Source organism: Petaurus breviceps, unplaced genomic scaffold, assembly GCF_028583685.1.
Source record: "Petaurus breviceps papuanus isolate PSGF00001 unplaced genomic scaffold, PetGlider_PUasm1.0 90763, whole genome shotgun sequence".
Lineage (NCBI taxonomy): Eukaryota > Metazoa > Chordata > Mammalia > Diprotodontia > Petauridae > Petaurus > Petaurus breviceps.
The window spans coordinates 4,031,620-4,052,972 of NW_027187340.1; the positions used below are offsets into that span (position 1 = coordinate 4,031,620).

At 38.4% G+C, this 21,353-nt stretch overlaps 1 protein-coding gene across 3 annotated transcripts in view; it reads right to left on the reverse strand.

Annotated features, from left to right (window-relative positions):
- The window catches only part of LNPK (lunapark, ER junction formation factor), a 112,442-nt gene extending 92,925 nt beyond the window's left edge, over positions 1-19,517 (reverse strand). For 2 of the 3 annotated variants that reach the window (XM_069068453.1, XM_069068454.1), the window contains exons 1-4: positions 19,361-19,516; positions 11,983-12,071; positions 6,313-6,354; positions 5,227-5,414 (exon numbers count right to left, since the gene is read on the reverse strand). In XM_069068453.1, coding sequence (XP_068924554.1) covers positions 5,227-5,414; positions 6,313-6,354; positions 11,983-12,009 — 257 coding nt within the window. In that variant the 5' untranslated portion in view covers positions 12,010-12,071; positions 19,361-19,516. Of the gene's footprint in view, positions 1-5,226; positions 5,415-6,312; positions 6,355-11,982; positions 12,072-19,360 lie in introns of all 3 variants that reach the window. The other variant, XM_069068455.1, reaches the window with a different exon arrangement.
- Positions 19,518-21,353: the final 1,836 nt, after the last annotated feature.

The window sequence follows — 21,353 nt, forward strand, 5'->3', positions numbered from 1 at the left end:
CCCTTTATCTTGCCACCAACACCATTTGTTCTTCATCCATGTTCATAACTGTCATTCCTTTTCTCCTCAATTCCTCATTTCATATTACTCAGACACCTTCTGTCATCATCTCTTCATTCCCATTTTAGGTGAAGAGGCAGTTGTCCTTGCCAAGGTAAATACCTCTACATGGAAAAAGTCATCCCCCTGCATCTCATCTTCTCCAACAGACTGTCCCCTCTATCATCCTCACTCTCTTATTTGCTGAGTCTCCCCGTCTGTTAGCTACTTCCCTACTGCCTACAAAAATCCCCACGCCTTTTCTTTTCTTAAAAAAATCCTCACTTGATCCATCCATCTCTGCTACCATCCTATGTCTCTCATCCTTTTTGTGTCTAAACTCCTTGAGAAAGTTGTCTAGAATAGATGCCTCCACTTCTTTCATTTAACTGAAACTACTCTTTACAAAGGTCTCTCTTAATTGCTAAATCTACTGGCCTTTTCTCAATCCTCAGCTTTCTCTCTGACACTGTCAATCACCCTCTTCTCCTTGACACTTTCACATTTCATGATTTTCATGACACTGCTCTCTTTCCTCCTACCTGACTCCTCTTTCTCTGTCTCCTTTGCTGTATCTTCATCCACATCACCATCCTTTAACAGTAAGGGTTACCCACAACTCTGTGTTGTGCCCTTTTTCCTTAGCCTTCTACACTGTATCTCTTGGTGATCTCAATAGCTCCCATGGATTCAATTGTTACATGATTCTTAGATCAATTTATCTAAGTAAGCCTTAATCTCTCTTCTACTTTGCAATCTCACATCTCTAAATGCCCATTGTACATCTAGAACTGGATATCCAAAACTGAACTCATCTTTCCCAAAAAACTCAGGTCCTCCTGACTCCAGCCTCAGAGCTCCATCCACTGAGCCATGTAACTGCCCCATTCGTGCCTGATACATGCAAGGTGCTTGTAAGTGCAAGCTGACTGATTATTTACATGTGGTCTGCCCCACTCAAATGTGCACTTCTTGAAGTCAGAAACTTTGTTGAGCTTGGTTTTTGGCCTCTCCTCATAGCCCTATAATTTATCATAATGTTTGGTACATCCTTGACTGACAATCTCCTGTGCTCAGTTCCTCTGCCTTAAGTTTCTTTCCCAATAAATAAAAAAGAAAAGAGTGGAAAACCAGAGAGGAAATATATGACTAACTCTCCTGGGTACACTTTCTGTCCCCCGGATAGAAATTATATGCACTAGAATTCTATAGCTCTGGAACTGGCAAGAAAAGTGTTCAAGGGGAGAGTAGGACCTAGATGAATTACCTGTGAATATCAGTTACTGCAACATAGATGGAAGTTATCTCTACAACCAAAACCTTCTCTGCCTATAAAGATTTTCTGTTATAAAGGATATTTAGTTTCTGGTTTTAGCACCACTTGAGAAGAGATGGAGAGAATAGGTACTTTGCTCAGTCTCATCTTAAACATGAAAAGGAAGGAATAATGTTGAGAATAAGGAACAAGATGAAAGCCAAGAGGTAAGAAAAATAGGTTTAAATCAGATTATGTTTCTGGTTGCTCTGTTCAGCTAATATTATACAAGTTTTTGCTAAAAATATATTGTGTGTCCAATATTTTGCCTTGTCCCAAATTCAAATATTCTAATACTGAGAATCTGAAATGTTTGAAATATATGGGGAGACCTTTTTTTTTATACAAACATCAGGTATATCTAGGGGTTCTGCAAAATACCACAAACAAAAGCAGAAAATAAGGTAGAAATTGATGTGCCTTTTGCTGTTACTGTTGCTACAAACTTATCAAACTATTTCCAAACTTCAATTTCCAATGAAACCAGAAAACCAAGCCTTATCCCTAGAATGTGGCCCACATAACAAACACAGCAAAGCAGGGAGAAAAGACCTCCCTCACTTTCAAGTAATTTTTGCCTTCATTACTGTTTAAAACTACCATCAAAGACCAAGTGAAACTCTAGTCAATTTAAAGAAAAATTAGAAAGGAATGAATGTTAGTTGCTTCCTATATTTTATATCATCATCATGGAAGTTAGGAAATTACTGAAATTAAAACAAAGCTCCATCAATTGAGAACTGTCACAAATATGAGTGAGACAATGTTAAGAATAACTTTGGTATTTAACAAGCCAAAGGATAATTATAGAAAAGGAGATGAGGGCAAAAGGCAGTACAATCACAGTGACACAGGAGGTACAGTGAAAACCTTGTGCCATATTATAGTCAGAACAGAGAGATCAGTCTAAATAATTCAGCATTTTCAAATTAAGTTGTGTTCCTCTCAAATATAAGGAGTTAAAATTTAAAAGGCATTAAAACCAATTCATTAGAGAAAGTTTTTCAAAATAAGAATATTGTAGCACTTTGCTATTAACACATTTTACACATTATCACAAATGAGCTTTAAAACATTCCCACTGAAGTATGTAGTGAAAATATTACTAACTAAACTTTACAAGTAAAAAAACTAAGGCAAGAGAGCTGATTTGTCCAAGATCACAGCTAATAAGTAATCAAGCTGGAATCCTGAATCCAGGCCTAATTCCAACTCCAATGGATCTTTCCATGATATTACACAACTAAAGAAGATACAACTGAACTCCCTACTTGGCAATATTAGCTTACTTTTAATTAAAACTAACAAGGTAGAAGTCCTGCCAGACCTTTTTTGAATAGAAATATTTTTAACCAGAGAACTACATGGAAACAAATACTGCTCAAAATACTGTAAGTTTAAAATTGCTATTAAAAGTTTTACTTAGATGAACTTATGCTTTGCAACCTTGTTTGCAGTATGTTTTCCTTTTTTTTGTCATCAATATGGCACATGACTAAATTATCATAAATTCTAAATTAGGTTCCAAATTAGTGAGTTAACCAATTAAATTTTATTATATATAGAAATTCTGCTTCCTGGCTTCCTACCTCTAGAATACACTAGAATTTCTAGATCAAAGTTAAGTGACCTTCTCCCAGCTGTTAGCAACATGATTGCTCATGTTTTCCATGTCACAATCAAGTGAAATCCAGCCAATTACTAGCTAGTATTCCCAAAGGACTGAGGAAGAAAGGTATAAGGGCTGGAGTCAGAAAAATCTGAGGTAGTTATTCCAAAGAAATGAAAGTGATTGAAAAATAGCCCAAGTAAAAGTAAGACAAGCCCTTTTTTTGAGACAGCTGATTTTCCCCATTCAGTACTCTACCTGACTGATCATAAACCTGATTATTAAACTCATGCAGGCAACAAAAAGCAGCACAAAATATGCCAAAAAGCAGAAGCCACATGCCCTCAGCTCATTAAATCTGCCAGAGAAAGGATGGAAATACAAATATGATAAATGTAAGTCAGATATATAGAGGAGAGGGTTTTGGAATTGAAGTGTGGAAGAATGAAGTTTGAAACTTAGCTAAGATATCTAACATCTCTGTGTGATGTGGCAACTCACTTAATCTCTACTTCAATTTTTTCATTTATTAAAAACAAAAAAGAGGGTCAGACTCAATGATCTCTAAGGCTCTTTGAAGCTCTGAATCTATGAGCTTATGTTTCCAATTGGGATGGAAAGGAAATTCAATCAAGGAAAAGGATATTTTCCTCATCCTATCCATTAGGGTATGGATTAGGACAATGGAGATCCTTTTTTCCTTCCTCACTTTCCTCAGGCAGTATCATGAGCCCACAGGAGTGGAGTAGGTTGGGTACTGAGAGCACAGGACTTGAGAATCTTGAATATGCCTTCTCTATAAAGCTAATTACCCCTAAGAACTTTTTAGAGGATAAAAACATCTATGCAAAGTAGTTATTTGGCAAACTGGCATATTTACCTATAAAAATGTCCCCAAAACAATAACAGTATATTTAATTATTGTACTTTCAATAGCTATATATCCTTGTTTTCAAGGAGAAACTAGAGTTATTGTGTACAATCTGCCAAGCTACATTACTGCCAGAGTCAAAAGATCCCAAATTCACAGTATCCTTAAGCATAAGCAAAACACATTTCAGTGGAAGGGCAATCTAATTCTGGTTTGAAAGAAGAGGAGGAAATCCTCAAAACAGAGCTTCTCCACTTCCTGACCACTACCATTTTTCACTTGTTTAAATATGCCTAAGGATGGGGCAGCTAGGTGGCACAGTGATAGAACACCAGCCCTGAGTCAGGAGGACCTGTGCACAAGTGCACAAGCATCATCATATCATTCAAATCCAGCCTAAGACACTTAACATTTACTAGCCATGTAACCTTAGGCAAGTCACTTAACCCCAACTGCCCTGCCTTCCCCCCTCCAAAAAGCAAAAAACAAATATGCCTAAGGAAAGGAACTCAGGATTACTGATTATTATATTCAGTTACATAATCATAGCTAGAATAAAAAGCACTAAAGAGAGACAAGATTTCTTTTTTTTTTGCCTTTTGGAGGGCCATTGGGGTTAAGTAACTTGCCCAAGGTTACACGGCTACTATTTTGTGTGTGTGTGTATGTTAAGTGTCTGAGGCCAGAACCGAACTCGGGTCCTCCTGACTCCAGGGCCAGCGCTTTACTCACTGCACCATCTAGCCGCCCCTGAGAGACAAGATTTCAAAGAAAAAAATGGAAATAAGTATGAATAATAAATACTATGCAAACATTCAAAAGCCTATGTACACGTTTGTAACAGTCAGGACAAGGCTAGTTCTTATGCATTCACTAAAGACAGCATATAATGTTTAGGAGATGTTTCTTGCTCTAAATAGCTACTATGAGAGACATGGTTTTTTTTTATGAAGTATAATTCCCATTTAAAGATGAAAAACTAATATTTTTATAACTGAATGAAAGTGATACCTATATCCTCTTTAACTTAATAGGCCAGTGCTAGCATAATAAATGTTGCTATTAAATTTTTTATTTAAAAGTTGTAAAGTGCACAAGCATCATCATATCATATCTTGTGAGCACATTCCAGAAAGTCTTTGGATACTAGGTGCTCCATCAGAAGGAGTTACCTAACACAAGATCTCTGCCATAAATATTGCTCTACTATTTAAAAAATAAACATAACAAATCTTCAAACTGTCAAAAAGCAAATCTAAACATTTAAGTGCCTGTAAGAAGCCTCACTGATACTTCCATCGACAATAAAAGACCTGACCACAGGCAACTGGCTATTTGGGGAAAAGAGAACACCAAAAGAAAAATGAAATATATATATATATATTTACTTACATCAATGGAAATGCAAAAAACGGGAGTGTCATAGTGAGTCTTGCTGTAAATTCATCTGGAAGATACCAAAAGTACACCACTATGCATGTAAGCAGGTAAAGAAGTGAGGAGTAGAGGAGTAACCTTCCAACCCATAGTTTCTGTAATCTTTGATTTTTCTCTCTAAATTCTTCTAATGCTTGGATTTCCTATTAAGAGAAAATTAAAACTTGTTATTGAAACTCAAAACCAAAACATCAAACAATTACTGAAACATTAGAAAAATTTTCTCCTACTCCTATTTCCATTTTAAAAAACATTTCTATTTAAATGTTTAATTATGCTTTATCCTCAGAAAAATTAATATATTTATGTTTTATAATGACTAATACCATCTGACAATAGCCTAAAATCACACCTCAAGTTTTTACGTACTTTTAAAATTCTGACTAATTGTTGTAAGTCCATTACATTACTAAAAAAAAAAACACAGAAAGAAAATTGACTTTAGAAAATGTTCTTCTGTCTACTCATTCTCTATAGCCACTAAAGCAAGTTTCTCTTACTAATCTTTTTTGTGTCACAGACCCCTCTTCTGGAAATCTAGTGAAATCTACAGACCCCTTCTCAGATTAACATTTTAAACACATAAATACTTGGGATTACGAAGGAATGCTGTAATATTTAAATATATTCATCAAAATATTTTTTAAAAGCACAAGTTCATAGAGACCAAGTTAAGAACCCCTGCAATAAAGGAATAATCACCATGGCACTGGTCAAGGGATACTGAAAACTGTGAAAAGTGGAAATTTCTGTATACTTAGAGCTTAGTTTACCCTATCAGCAATCCTGATTTATACTATAATGAAGATCTGATTTCACTCTGACAGGTTCCATTACCTGACACAGACATCTAGACTGCATAGTACTGTTTGATTTTTTGAAATTTGTGTTACATAAAGGTTTTTACCCTACTTATTTCTTACTAGTATAATTCTAATTTTGTAGATCAGGCTTGGTTCCCAAATGAATGAATGTTACTTTACATACAATGAAACAATTTTCTATTCAGGTCTGGAGATACTTCAGGGTTAAAAAACATACCTTATCTATATTTTCCAGAACTTCTACTGTTGAAGGTTTTGCCTGTTTACAAGAAGGAAAAAAAAAGAAAAATGGAGACTTAGAACTTGTCACACTAAAAAAACCTACTTTCACATTCAGTAAAAATTTTAGTAGCTATGCACTAGAAAATACTAAACCATAAGGCATTTCTCTTGATCCAAATTTGAATCCTCCCAAATATAATCATGCAATAATATTGTCAATCTGTTTCTAAGTAATCATAGGCATTTATGAATCATTTGAGCTTACACAAAAATAACTATCAAATAGAAATGTAGTGTTCTCTAGTAAACAAAAATTCTTATGAAAATATGAAAAGCAATTTTATAGCCACTATCTTTTTCTTCAAGATACAAAAGATACTTAATTCTCACAGAAACAAAATTAAGTCTATCTCTCTCTAGAGAACAATTTCACAACTGAAAAAATGAAATTTCTTAGTTTCTACAACAAAAACAAAAAGCTATTTAAACTGTTAAGAGGTGTAAGCTTTAAATAAGAGCGAGTTATTTAAAAGAATCTGATTTTCTTTAAGATCATTTATAATCTTGCAAAACTTTAAAAACCAATAAGAAGTTCTGCCTAGTTTTTCTAAAATGTTCTTTAGTAGTCTTCTACAAGAAAAGAAATATTTATTTTGATTTTGAGGCAGTTAGACACTGTAGTGGACCAAGCACCAGTCCTGTCCTAAGGAAGACTTGAGTTTGAATCATACCTTTGATACCAACTAGCTGTAAGTCACTTAACACTTCTCAGTCTGTTTCTTCATTTATAAAATAAGAATAATGACAATTTATTAGAGAGTTGTTGTGAGGAACAAATATAAAATGATATGAAAGTTTTAAAAGCTATTATTGTTTTCATAAATGAATCAAGAACATTGTTAGGCAAGAGTTTCGGTTTCACAAATTTTAATAATCCACAGAAGAGTAAGAGAAATTAAAATCTACCAAGATGCCTCATTCACCACTTCAGAAAACTCATGCCTTTAACACTCAAGTGTCTGTGCCTCTAGTCTTTAGCTCAAAGCCTGAAACTTCATAGCAGGTACTTAAAATGTTTGTTGACTTGACTTGAATATGACATATAAACTTTTGTAGCCTACATAATATCAAAATACAACTTGTTGCCATTGTCACAAAATACACAAGAAATAATGGGTACAGGGAAAGATAAGCAATGAAATTGATAAGGGGTACATTTCCATTTTGATTTGTTGTATTTCTTCACTGCCAGTCAAAGACCAGATTCCACATTATGAAGTTCATAGCCAGACATTCTTAACAGTCAATTCATTGCATAATGCCTGCTCTTGTATTTAAAAATGGAAACCATATAATTTGAATTTACCAGATACAAATTTTATATACCTTCCCCAAATACATTAAATAAAATTCCCTTACTGCTATTTGATGTTTTCTTAAAGTCATCACACACTTTTTAAAAGCCCAAGATCTTTTTCTTGCCTTCAGTTTAATGAGGATTTTACATACATTATGTAGAAATTATACATGCATTATGTAGAAATAGAGATCCAAATACTCAATTCCAAATACCTTTAAAACAAAGACCCAAAACATCTGAGAAGAAAACCAGACTTTTTTTAAGGATTATAAATAAAATGAAGTCAATAAGTACCTATTTTAGGCTTTCCCTCTATTCACTCCCTCAGTCACTCAGAAATTTCTCCTTTGATTCACTCAGTCCAAATCTTCCACCCAATAAAGCTTCCTGTAGCTGCTGTCTACCTACCTCCAGGATGTTCCCCTTCTTTCCTCAAAAAGTTCAGAGCCTGGCTCAATTCTTCTCTTTCCCCCAACTCCTGCCCTTATACTGGGGGACTTCACAATATATACTGACACTCTCTCAAACACCCTAACCTCCTAGCTCTGTAACTTACTGTATTGTTAGTGTATTGTTAATGGAATGAGAAGATCTTTCCCATCCATGAATAGGCCTATGTGACCTACTTAAGTCACATGGAAGCCTGAGTCATGAGTCTTAGTCACATGGAACAGGAAAGGTGGAGCAGAACTGAGAGGAAGTGAGGCAAAACAGTTAGAGCTTGGGGAGGTGAGGGGGGAAGAGAGAGACAGAGAGAGAGGAAGAAGGCAGGGAGCTATGAATGTTTGTGGAAATGCTTTAGCACAGGGAAGGCGGTGCCCCCTGCATTGTTATTGTGTATAGATTTCTTTGTTGCTATGATGGATTTGGCTTTCTGGTGTTGGGATTTGGCTTTCTGGTATCTGAATAAATGTTTTAGTTATGTGTTACATGTGGAGAGTCTGCTATATTTTGGTATTCAAAATTATACCAGTATATTCAAAGCCACTGTAGGCACTGTGAATATCACATTGGCAATACACTTACTCATTTCCCATGGCCCAGTCCTTCATGCAATGTAAGCCACACACAAAGGTGGTCATGCTTTTTAATATTGCCATCTCCCACAAATGTACCATTTCCATGTTCATGACCTCTTAAATTCTTATCTAATCACAATCTATTGTTTTTCCATCTCTCTCTCTGCTTTGTAAAAACTCAGTTCTTCCTACACACCATGACCTCCAATTCCTCAATCCTTCGGTTCTTTCTAAGACATCACCCCTGTACTAGCTACATTCTCCTCCCTTCTCCATCTTGGTTTAACTCTACGCTATCCATTTTTATAGTCTTTGGCCTCCTTATTATACTGCCTATCTTACCCAGTCTTAGATCACTCCCGCCATTCACTGCCTTTGTTCCTATACAAGTGTTACTGAATGAAGCTGGAGAAATTCGCCAAACTGTGCTGACTGAAGCCACAGAGTCCACAAGTTTATGTTACATAATCTCAACTGGGCCCTCACTGCAACAATGCAATCTTTTTACACCTTCCTAATTGACTCAATCCTCCCACTTAGGACATATTTTCCAAACTTTTCTGTCTCTTCTCAAAACTCTCACAGTTCCCCCTCCCTACAGCCTCTCAGCTGAAAGCTTTGCCTTATATTTCACTGAAAAAACAGGCTTTTGCTAAGAGATCCATCTTCTTCCCTATGAAAATAGAATTGCCACATGTTATTGAACTCATCCGGTTACTGAATTCTTACCACTAGAGATGGCTTCCGACACCATCCCCTCTTTCACCCATTTCATATGAGGCAACCTTTCTCCTTATGAAGGCAAACACACAAAATACACACAAGTAGGGGCGGCCAGGAAGCACAGCGAGTAAGAGCACCAGCCCCAGTGTTGGGATGACCTGGGGATCAAATCCCAGGCTCAGACACTTAGCACCCACCCAGAAACACCTGGCCATGTAACCTTGAGCAAGTTACTTAACCCTGACTGCTTAAAAAAAAAAAATACACACAAGTAATCCAAATCTACCCTATCTTCTCCATAAAATTTCCCTTCTATAATCTCCAGTCTCACTTTTTTTCCTACTCTCTTCCTGCCTACCTGTTGCTTCCTTACTGATTACAAAAATTTCCATGTCTCCCCATCCTGAAAAAAATCATTCACAGGGCAGCCACGTAGCACAGCACAGTGAGTAAGAGCACTGGCCCCAGTGTTGGGATGACCTGAGGATCAAATCCAGGCTCAGATAACTTAGCACCACACCCAGAACTGGCTGTGTAACCTTGAGCAAGTTACTTAACCCCGATTGCTTTAAAAAAAAAAAATCATTCACCTGATCCATCCATCTCCACTAGCTATCACCCTAACTGTTCCCTCCCTTATGAGCCTAAACTTGAGAATGCTGTCTACAATTTGACCCTCCATTTCCTTTCCTCTCACTCTTTTTAATTCTCTACAACCTGGCTTCTGACTTTATCATTGAATTGAACCTGCTCTCTCCAAATTTTCCAATGATCTCTTAGTTGCCAAATTTAAATGGTCTTTTCTTGGTCATCAACCTTTTCTTTGACACTGTTATTTTCTTCTCCTCGATAACTCTCTTGGCTTTCCATGTCATCACTTTCTCTCCCTATTCTCCTTCTACCTGTCTGACTGCTCCCTCTCTGTCTCCTTTGCTAGCTCTTCATCCACATCACCATCCTTTAACAGTAAGGGTCCCCCAAGACTCTGTCCTGGCTCCTCTTCTCTTCTCTTTCTATAATATTTCTCTTGGTGATCTCAACAGCTTCAATTGTCCATTCAAATGGATTCAATTGACATCTCTATGCAGATGATTCTCAGATCTATTTATCCAGCCCTAACCTCAGGCTCACATCTCCAACTGCCTGTTGGATATCTAGAACTGGATGTCCAAAACTGAACTCATTATCTTTTCCAAAAATAATCTCCCTCTTCCTAACTTCCCTTTTACTGTTGAAGGCACCACTATTCTCCCAATCACCCAGGCTTACAATCTAGATGTACTATTCCACTCCTCACTCTCTCTTTTACCCCCAGTAGCCAATCAATTGGTTAGTCCTGTCATTTCTACCTTTGTAACATCTTTTATATATACCCCTTTACTCCTCTGACACGGCAACCATCACCTCACACCTAGACTACTGCAGCAGCTGGTTGGTTGGTCTTCCTGCCTCAAGTCTCTCTCCACTCCCAGTGCATCCTCCACTCAGTTGTCAAATTGATCTTCCTAAAGCACGGGACTGACAATATCACTCCCCTGACTCAATAAACTCGAGAAGTTCCCTCTAACCTCCAGGCTCAAATCTAAAATCCTGTATTTGGCTCTTAAATCCTTTCATAACCTGGCCTCTCAAAGGCAGCTAGGTGGCACACTGAATAGAGCACCAGCCCTGGAGTCAGGAGGACCTGAATTCAAATCCGGCCTCAGACATGTAACACTTACTAGCCATGGGACCTTCGATAAGTCACTTAACCCCAAATGCCCTACCTTCCCCCCTTCAACAACAACAAAAAAAGCAAGAAACCCCAAAACAAACATAACCTGGCCCCTCTCTACTTTTCCAGTCTTCTTACAACTTGCTCCCCCTGCCCATGTACTCTATGATCCAGTCACAATGACCTCCTAGATGTTCCTCTTGCATAATACTCCATCTCCATACTCTGTGCATTACCACTGACTCTCCTCCTTGCCTAGAACTCTTGGCCTCCTCATCTCTGCCTCCTGGCTTCTCTGCCTTCCTTCAGTTCCCAGCTAAAATCCCATCTATAAATCTTTCCCAATCTCCCTTTAATGACTTCCCTATAAGATTATCTCTGATTTATCCTATATAAAACCTGTGCTTGAGTCTTAACTTTGTGACCCCAAGCAAGTCACTTCATTGGCTGTGAGCTTTAGTTTCATGTCTGTAGAAAATCATTGACTCTACCTCACAGGATGTCATGAGGCCCAAATGAAATGATATTGACTAATTGTTTTGCAAACTTTAAAGTATTATGTAAATGTCAACTACTCATTGCATTAAATCAAGAGATGCCTGAGTTATCAGACAACTCCACTGATCTGAATTTTCTTTTTTTAAAGCAAGGTTTATCAAAGAGAAAGAGACAGAAAGGAGAACACACACACACACACACACACACACACACACAGGAAAATCAAGGCTTAGAGATAATATCCAATTAATACTCTATTCCATACCATACAACAGATTTTTGTAATTAAGTTTTTATGTCACATTATTATTATATCAAACTTAAGAACTAGTTTAAAGAATAAAAACTTACCCTCCATCGGGAAAATAATCCACCCATCTTTTATCTGTGAAGACAGGATAGGCTAATGCCTTTCATCAATTTTGTAATGGAATTCACAGCTAGAAATATACAAAGTATGTGTTTATTTATTTTCATGTTAAATGTACGAAATGTATCTATCATTTATTCTAAAGTATTATGGCTATAATGCCAATAAACACCGTAAAAACCAAATACAGTCATTCTGACTAAATACACTCATTCTGACTAATTTGAAAATTTTGACAATTTGGGAATGAATGACCACTTATTAAGCAATTACTATATACCAGGAACTAATCTAAGGGGCTGGATTTACAAAGACAAAAAAATCAAGATTCTCCCTACCCTCAAGGATCTTACATAGAAAGGGTAACAATGTGAAACATGTTCTCAGGTAAGTAAACATAAAATATATGGAAAACCAATTTCCACTGAAGTCAAATTGCAAATGGCTATCCTTAGCCATATTTTAGCAAGTGGAGATGATATGCAGGCAGAGTATGGACAAGTTATTTTCTTTTTTGGGGAACTTTTAAAAATATAATTTAAAATTATTTTGTAACAGTACAATATATTATTTTTTATAAATATAAAATTTTATAATGAAAGCATCTATAAAAATTACACATCCTACTTCAGCCTTTATTGCACAAAATCTATATGAAAATATTAACTTTTAAATTAGAATATACAAATTACGCTTTCAATATAGAAGAGTTGATCTGATTTTTTTTAAAGACAATACCATATAAGAAAATCTACCCAGAAAATAACCAACTTTCACAGGTTACCAAGCTCAACAGGTGTTACAAAATGCCCAGTTTACAAAAGTTTAAAACCAGTACCAGGGAATCTTCATACAATTGTGTCTCTGTACTCTATTATAAATCAAGTTGGTTTACTTAAAAAAAAAAAAAGTTGAGGCATTTTTTAGTGTGAGCAAATATTCAAAGTAGCTTTTTTCCCTTACTAATCATAATAATTCCAATGTTACATCATTTGGCCCAATGAAATTCTGCAACCTATTCACACACTTTTTCCCTCACATACTCAGTTTCAGGCAACTTCACAGCTAGTGACCACCACTGTTATCTCTATAATCATGAGGTTTTTCTACCCAATACAAAGTCTACAACTCAGTCTTTCACAAAATCAAGTTTATATATTTGCATCACACACAAAAAAATTAGACAAGTTATTTTCTAAGAGGGAGGTTATTGAGAGAGAGAGAGAGAGAGAGAGAGAGAGAGAGAGAGAGAGAGAGAGAGAATCAGTTTGAGGAGATTATAGACTCAAATAAAGGTTTCGCATACAAATACAGAGACTGCCCCTTAACAGAATAACTTATTGTAATGCCAAGCAAAGGCAACTTCCCAAGGTTCAAAATACCAGCATAGCAGCTCTCCATTTTATTCAGTGACAAATTAAGAACAGAGAAAATCAAAATATAGCATAATTCAAAATACAGCATTCACCAAGTGTAATTCAATCAAGTACTACTCCACCCCTGGACATTACATTCATTTAATCAATCACAAAAGTCCCTCTTCTAAATACTACTCCACCCCTAGGCTGTACATTCATTTAGTCAACCACAAAACCCCTCTTCTCAAATGGAGATTAGTTTCCAATCATAAGTAAAGTACATTCATTTGGTCAATCACAGAGCACAAAAAAGTCAAGTTTCCCACCCTTGGATTACAGCTGAATAGGCCATCTACCCCAGAGTTATAACAAGCTTAAGCACAGCATTTAATACCCAAAGAGAGGTCTTTTCTTCATCTTGACCTGAGGCAAGTTCTCACCAATCTCTGTTCCTGGGGAGACAAAGCTTAGCAAGGCCACAAGATACATTGTCAGTGTCTTCATTAATTCATTCTCTGTCTGCAGAACAGTCCTAGGACCCCTGAAAACATTAGCAAAACCCTCTTCCAGGATTTCTTGTAAACATACAACAAGAAAATCCTTCTTCAGGGCTTCTGAACCAACAACAGCATTGGCCTTCACCAGTGGCCACAATTCATTCTCTGTCTGCAGAACACTCTCAGGAACTCTGAACCAACAGCAAGGTAACAAGACCTCTGCAACAACAGGACTGTCTTTCACCAGTGGACGAATCTGGCAAAACAACATCAAAACAAAGTACCAGCATAACAGCCATGTCTCCTCAGTCCTGGCAGCTCTGGATGGCAGCTCTCAAAAGTCCTGGGCAATTTGAACTGGCCCTCAGCAATCCTCTCTGTCTCTCTCTGCCTCCATGATGCTATGATGCTGCTTCCAAAAAATTCTTCTGCCTCTCTCTTTGCTTGTGTCTCTCTAAATTCACATCACCAGCTCCTCCCAGTTCAGCCCTCTCTTTTAACATCAACAAGTCCATCCCACAAGTGGGATTCACAAGCTCTAGGTTTTAACACAATCATTCAGAAAACCAAGACAATACAGGGGGATCTTTAAATTCCATTACTATTACACTTATCTTTTTCCTACTACCCTCCAATCTAATACATTTATGGAGATGAGAAAAGATGTTAAGTTCCTAGAGGGCAGGAACTGTCTCTTGCTTCCTTTTGTATCCCTGACACTTAGCACAAGATCTGGTACACAGCAGGAGCTAAATAAAAGTTGATTGATTTATTGTTCCAACAAGTTATATCACATAAGTCCTGAAGGACACTAGAGATTCTAAGAGATGGAGATGAAGAGGGGATGCATTTCGAAAAATAAATCTCTATGTAAACATGTGTGGTTTTCTAAGACAATACATGGCTCACAGGGATCCTTATGTTTGGTTTAGTAACCCCCTTTCTATTTGATTTTGACACCACTGATATAGAGAATTTTATTTCCTGGGAGATAGCTTGAAGAAGCTTCCTGGGAATCAATAGCTTGAAGAGATAGTATGGTCAAGTGAAGATTAAGCTTTACAAAGGGCCTCTAGGGCAAGATTTGAATCTAATTTTTCCTGATTCAAGTCAGAGCTCTAACCACTACCACAGGCTCTCATAATATAGTCCATTCCTCCAGACTAATGTGGGGAATGTCTGTCTGAATTAGTAAATAATATGAATTAGATATTATATGTAAAGATATGGCTATTTAAGCTTTAAAAAAAAGATTTCCAAAAAGAACTTACTTTTAATATACAGAGAATGATCACTAGCATTAATACTAATCACATACCATACAACTAGGAACTTAAGTGCTTTAAAAAATATGTTCTCCAGGCAGCCAGGTGGCTCAGCGAGTAAGAGCACTGGCCCCAGCATAAGGATGAGCTGGGGATCGAATCCGGGCTCAGATACTTAGCACCACACCCAGAAATAACTGGCCGTGTAACCTTGAGCAAGTTACTTAACCCCAATTGCTTAAAAAAAAAAAAGTACGTTCTCAGTTTTACTTCCCCTCATCTTCATTTAAAAGTGCTTATTTATATTCCATATACTTAAAAGGACGCAAGAAATATCTGTTGAATGGAACTAGAGGAAAGTTAAGATTTAGCTCAGTTCATTCCTACTGCCTTCAAACATGCCTAGTCATTCATTTGACTCTCACACCTTCAAGTTGGCCTGAGTTTTTTCCTCCCTTTCATAAGCTCTAGTCCTACATCATCAACTGCCTATTAGATATCTCCAAATTCAACATATCCAAAAAAGAATTCATTATTTTCCCCCTAAATCCATCTCTCTTCCCATATTTCTATCAATGGCATTACAATCTTTATAGTCACCCAGATTTGCAACCTAATAGTCATCCATTCTTCTTGGTGGCCAAGTTCCAGCAACGCCTCCACTGTCTATAAATCATTCAGTTCCACAGTGATTCACTCCCTCTTGTGAAAAATACTCCAAAAACAGACCTGGTGCCAGAACCAAAAACCCTCAAACAACCCAAGAGTCTGGATGAAAAGCTGAGAACTTAGATTTTCAACCTAGCTCTGCTACATCTTAGCTGTGTGACGCTGGGCACAGTACTTTAACCACTCTGAGCCTTAGCTTCCTCCTCTATGAAAGCAAAGGATAATTAAGCAATTCTCAAACCTCCTCGTTTCAGAATCTTTTTATATTCTTTAAAATTAGTGAGGAGTCATTCCCTCAAAGAGCTTTTATTTGTGAGTTACATCTATTGATATTTACAGCATTAGTAACTTAAAAGTTTTAGTATTATTATGAAACTCATTTTGTCCCTGCAGAATGCAACAAAGGGTCTCAGGCTCCCCACTCCAAGGGTCCTCAGACCACACTTTGAGAACAACTGGACTAGATAAATCATCCCTAAAGTACTTTTCCAGTTCTGAATACAGTGATTCCTCTCCTTCCAGGCCCTGCTCTACCCTAGGTCATGGAAATCTTTTTAAACCAGTTGTCTAGATACATTTTAAAAGGAGAGATTGAACAAGTTACTACCAATGTTCAGGAATACCTAATACTTTGACAATAAAGGGTCACATTAAATATAATAAATGTCACATTAATTTTTGCCAGTTCACAGATTAAAAAATAAATAACATGATACAGCTTAACAACTGTCCTGGACATTTCTATATAAAAGGAATGGAATAACATATGAGCAGTAAATTTAAATCCACATGTAAGAACGAGGACATTACTACACATATGAAAACACAAAGTAGCTAAGTAAGTGAAGCATTTTTCTTCTGCTTTAATTTACATACACTTTCATCAATTCTCACATCTAGTCTTCTGTGTAGTCCAATCTAAAGGCCCACTCCAGTTTAAACACCCATGGAAAATGTGAGGGATCAAATATCTCTACTATTTCAATGTTATGCACTAAATAATTCATTTGCCATTAAATCAGGAGATGAATAAATCCAATGACACTCTCCCTCAAGAACATGCAAAGATTTTCTCTATTCCTGTTCAGGTGTCAGTGAACCTTGGAATGATAAGTTTTCAAATAATGCATTTTCCAATATATAATACTATCCACGATATTAACTAAATATTTTAAGATGCTACTTACAAATTTTAGTTTGGGAATTATAATTCAAAATCTTGGGGTTTGGATATTCATATTCTTAACCAACATACTATTCAGAGTGGATCATGTACAGTATCTTCTAAAAGTATAAGAAATTACTAAATGATGAGGTATGTTTAGGTTACATATATTTCACATATTAAGTAAATTGTTTTGCCTCTATTTTCTCTAATATAAAAAACAAAAGCAAAATAATACCCTCTTTTATTAATATACTCTCATAAGTCCTCTGGGGGAAAAAAAGCAAAGGAAGTTTTTGGATAGGTTCATTTAACTTATCAAATTTCAAATCTACTTTAACAGAGACTAAATAATTATGAGTAGTACTTTCAGAATGCCCTGCAATACACCAGCATTCCTTAGTACCCAAAATAAGATTCAAGGTGATTTGCCATAGAAGCCTAAACCTTCAAAAAGTAAATAGGCTATTAAAATGACTTGCTGTATCACAATTCTGTGAATTTGTTGAAATCACCCTCACTTATCTGAAACTATACACCAAAAGAAGATCTTTTTAAAGGATATTCTGGGCTATTATGAAATGACTCAATTTTCAATAATGCAACAAGTATGTATGTCACCTCTTCCCTGTGGGGTTAAGGAAAAAAAGAAATAACGATTACTTGTTTTGTTAATAAACCACATATATGTACATATGTATTGTATGTCTTATAATACACATGTGTTATATTGTACTGTGTATACTATACACATATTATTGTATTGTCTGTCTATAAAAACATAAATTTGTTCAATACCAATTATGTATCTGTGAGCTTATTAAATTAAATTAAATATTAATTTTATTTTACTTTAAGTCTGATCATAACAATTACCTAACTTTGGTTTCACTGATGACAGTGTGCCTATAAAATTTTAATTTTAAAATGAAACACACCCTCACCACTGTAAAATTCGTTTCTCCTAATTTTGTGACACAAAAATTAACTGATCCTTCCAGAGAAAGAACAGCCTATGGCCCGAGAAGGACCGAAGAGCAGTATTCCTATACAATTTGAGATACTAAAAGCAACGGGTACCTAAGGGAAGCTCCCTAGAGTAAATAAATCCAATCCAAGTTCATTCATGCACAATTGCTGGTGGAACAAAAACAAAGCTGAAACAGTCCCTACCCACAAGGAGCTTACATTAACAGGGGAGCCAAAAGACATATGAATAATATATGTATATATGTCTGTGTATACATACGCAAACATACATATATATATAGGTACATAAAATACACATGCAAAGCAGAAGGAAGTGGGGCGCCTTGAGTCTCAAAAAATTCCTAAAATTGCTAGACAAGGTTTCAATGTTTCTTTTGAACAGTTTTTTTCTAGTCTAAAGTGGTTTCTAGGTTGTTCAAATAAGACACCTATGGGTGACCACATTTTAAAAAGAATGATCAAGGGATTTTTCTTCGTGTTTTTCTTCTATTGATAACAAAGGCCTGAGTTCTGAAGCTATTACTAAGAAATTATATTGTACATGAAGCTAAAATCAGAAGCCTTAACCCGAGCAAGGATCCCCAAAGAACTGTCACTTTCCAAGCAACTTCTAAGAGATCGGTTGCCATGCACGGATATTTGCTTGTCTCCAAGACCAGCAATCAGCAACACGAAGTTGACGCGCCGTCCCTCTTTTTCGCCCCCAAACAAAAACTATCTCCCGCAGCCGAACTGGCCTCCCCTCCTCCCGCCCAGCTTCCTCATCCTGGCCACGCCTACCCCCCAACCTACACAGCCTCCCCAGCTTGCCCCTCCCCCCCAGCGGGGATCCGCGACCAAATAAAGAGGCAAGTGGTTGGTCGAGGAGGCGCACCGGCCCGGAGCCGCTCCCTCCGTCTCCGGGCTGGGCAGCGTGACACTGACAGTTTTGGGCTCTCGGGGTGGGGAGGCGGGAAGAGCACGTCCCTAAAGCAGCAGTACGGGCGCCGGACCTACGAGTCCCTCCATCCCACCCGAGGTGAGGGGATGCTCACATCAATCCCGCTCCATCTCTAGAAGTCTCCAAGAGCACAGAAAGGGCGGGGCTGGGAAGGGCAACTCCCACCCCCGCCTCGGCCCAGGGCAGGGAAGACCTCCACCACACACGCCCACGCCCCCCAGGCCCGAGCCACCTCATTTCTCCTCCCCTCCCCCAGGCCAGGGCGTCCCCAGGGTGCTGAGTATCAAAATGGAACGAGGAGGAGACGGGAGTGGGTCAGACCCCCGGCTCAAGCCCCTTAGCTGCAACCGCCGGCACCTCAGCCTTTTTCTCTTTTAGGCCAACCGGTGCCGAGCGGTCAGAGGGAGAGGTGGAGGGAGAAAGGATCCCCGAGCGCCCTCCACCCTCCTCCTACCCCGCCTCTGCCCGGCTCTACCTGCACGAAGGGGGCCAAGCCCGGTGCGGACGCTCGCCCACCGCCGCCGCCGCCGCCGCCGCCGCGGTCGCTGGCAGCCTCCCCCCGCCCCGGCAGGCAGCAGCCACTGGTGACAGAGCGCTCTAGCAGCCCCTTCCCATCAAACACCGCGCCTCCGCGATCCGACCAATCAGCAGCGCCTCCCCGCGCGCCGCGCTCCCCTGTCATGTGACGAGGGCGGGCAGTAGAAGCGGTTGATGCTGGCGGCTGCTGTGGCGCCGGAGGCTCATCCACTCACCGACGTATCTTTTCTCCCTTTGATTGGACTCGAAATGGCTTAAGCTATTTTTCCTATTTCTCCATGACTTCCCTCTACAACCCAGGTGCCCTGCGGATGAAAACTACGAACTATGAAGAGTCCTCTGGAGCCCTACCGGCTTGGGGGGGGGGGTTGGGGGGAAACGGAGCAGGATTGATGCCAGGCCTGAGGTGTCCCCAAATCAGATGTCTCCCAAAGCGCAACAAGGCAAACCAGACTCTTACCAGGCCAAGGGACAAATTCACTCCATACTCTGGAGTCTTTGAGCCTCCCACTCTTATTTAGAGACTTCAAACTTCCCAACAGATGACCTTTATGATTGAACGCCTGTCTGGTCGAATGTGGCCGTGAATCCTCGTCTCCCTTACCTTAAAATCGCAATTGATGTTAATCTCTGGTGTTCTGAGTTCTTTTATTCCTTGAAGCCAGAGCAAAACAGGTCAACATGGTATAATCAATAGACCCTAATTAACGGCCTATCATATATATATATATATATATATATATACACGCCAGGCACTGTGCTAAACGCTGGGATACCAAGAAAAACAAAAGAACGCCCCAGGTCTCAGAGTTTATCGTTTAATTAGGAAGACAATATGCAAACAAATATGTACAAACAAGATATATACAGTATAAATTGAAGATAATAAACAGAGGGAAGGCGCTAGCGTTAAGGGCATCCAGGAAAGGCTGCCTGTAGAATTGGATTTTGCCTAGGGCTTGAAGGAATCCAAGAGGCAGAGATGAAGCCTCTTGGGCACAGGGGACAGCCAGAGAAAATGCCCCAAGTCAGTCAGGAGATGGAATGACTTGTTGGAGAAATATTGAGGAGGGTAGTATCCCAGAGTCACAGCGGAAAGGGGTATAAGTTGTAAGAAGACTGGAAAGGTGAAAGGATCTAAACACCAAAAAAGATTTTGTATTTGATCCTTGTGGGAATAGGGAGCCATTGGAGTTGAATGGGGTGGGGGCCAGGGGAACATGATCAGATCTGAGTTTTAGGAAGATCACATTGTCACCCGAATGACGGATTGGAGTGGGAAGGATTTGTGACAGGAAGACCAACCATCAGATCATTGCGATAGTCCTGACATGAGGTGATGAGAGCTTGTGTGCTGAAGTGGTGACACTGTCAGAGGTCAGAAAAGGGTGAATGCAAGAAATGTTATGAATGTAAAATTGACAGCCTTAGCAACAGATTATATTTGGAGGGTGAGAGAGAGAGAGAGAGAGAGAGAGAGAGAGAGAGAGAGAGAGAGAGTCAAGGATGACCCCTAATTTGCAAGCCTGGTGAAAGGAGTAGTAGATTTGGAAACAGAATATTTGGCTTTAAGTTATGGTTTTGCCTAGGGTTACACCCTGTGTAACCTTGAGCACTGTTCTAGGTTCTTTATAAATATTATCTTACACAGCAACCCTGGGAGGTAACTGCTATTATTATCCTGATTTTGCATATGAGTAAACTGAAGCAAACAGGTTAAATTACTGCCCAACTGTCACACAATTGCTGTGATCTTAAGCAGGATGTGAACTCAGGTCTTCCTGTCTTCAGGCCTACTATACCACCTAACTCACCCTGAGATCAGATTAGGCCAAAATTTCATCACAGATTCTGTGATGACTCTTGGTGACACAAGGATCTTTTTAATCTGACCCAAAAGTGTTGGAGTGCTCCTAACTTTTTTTTTTTTT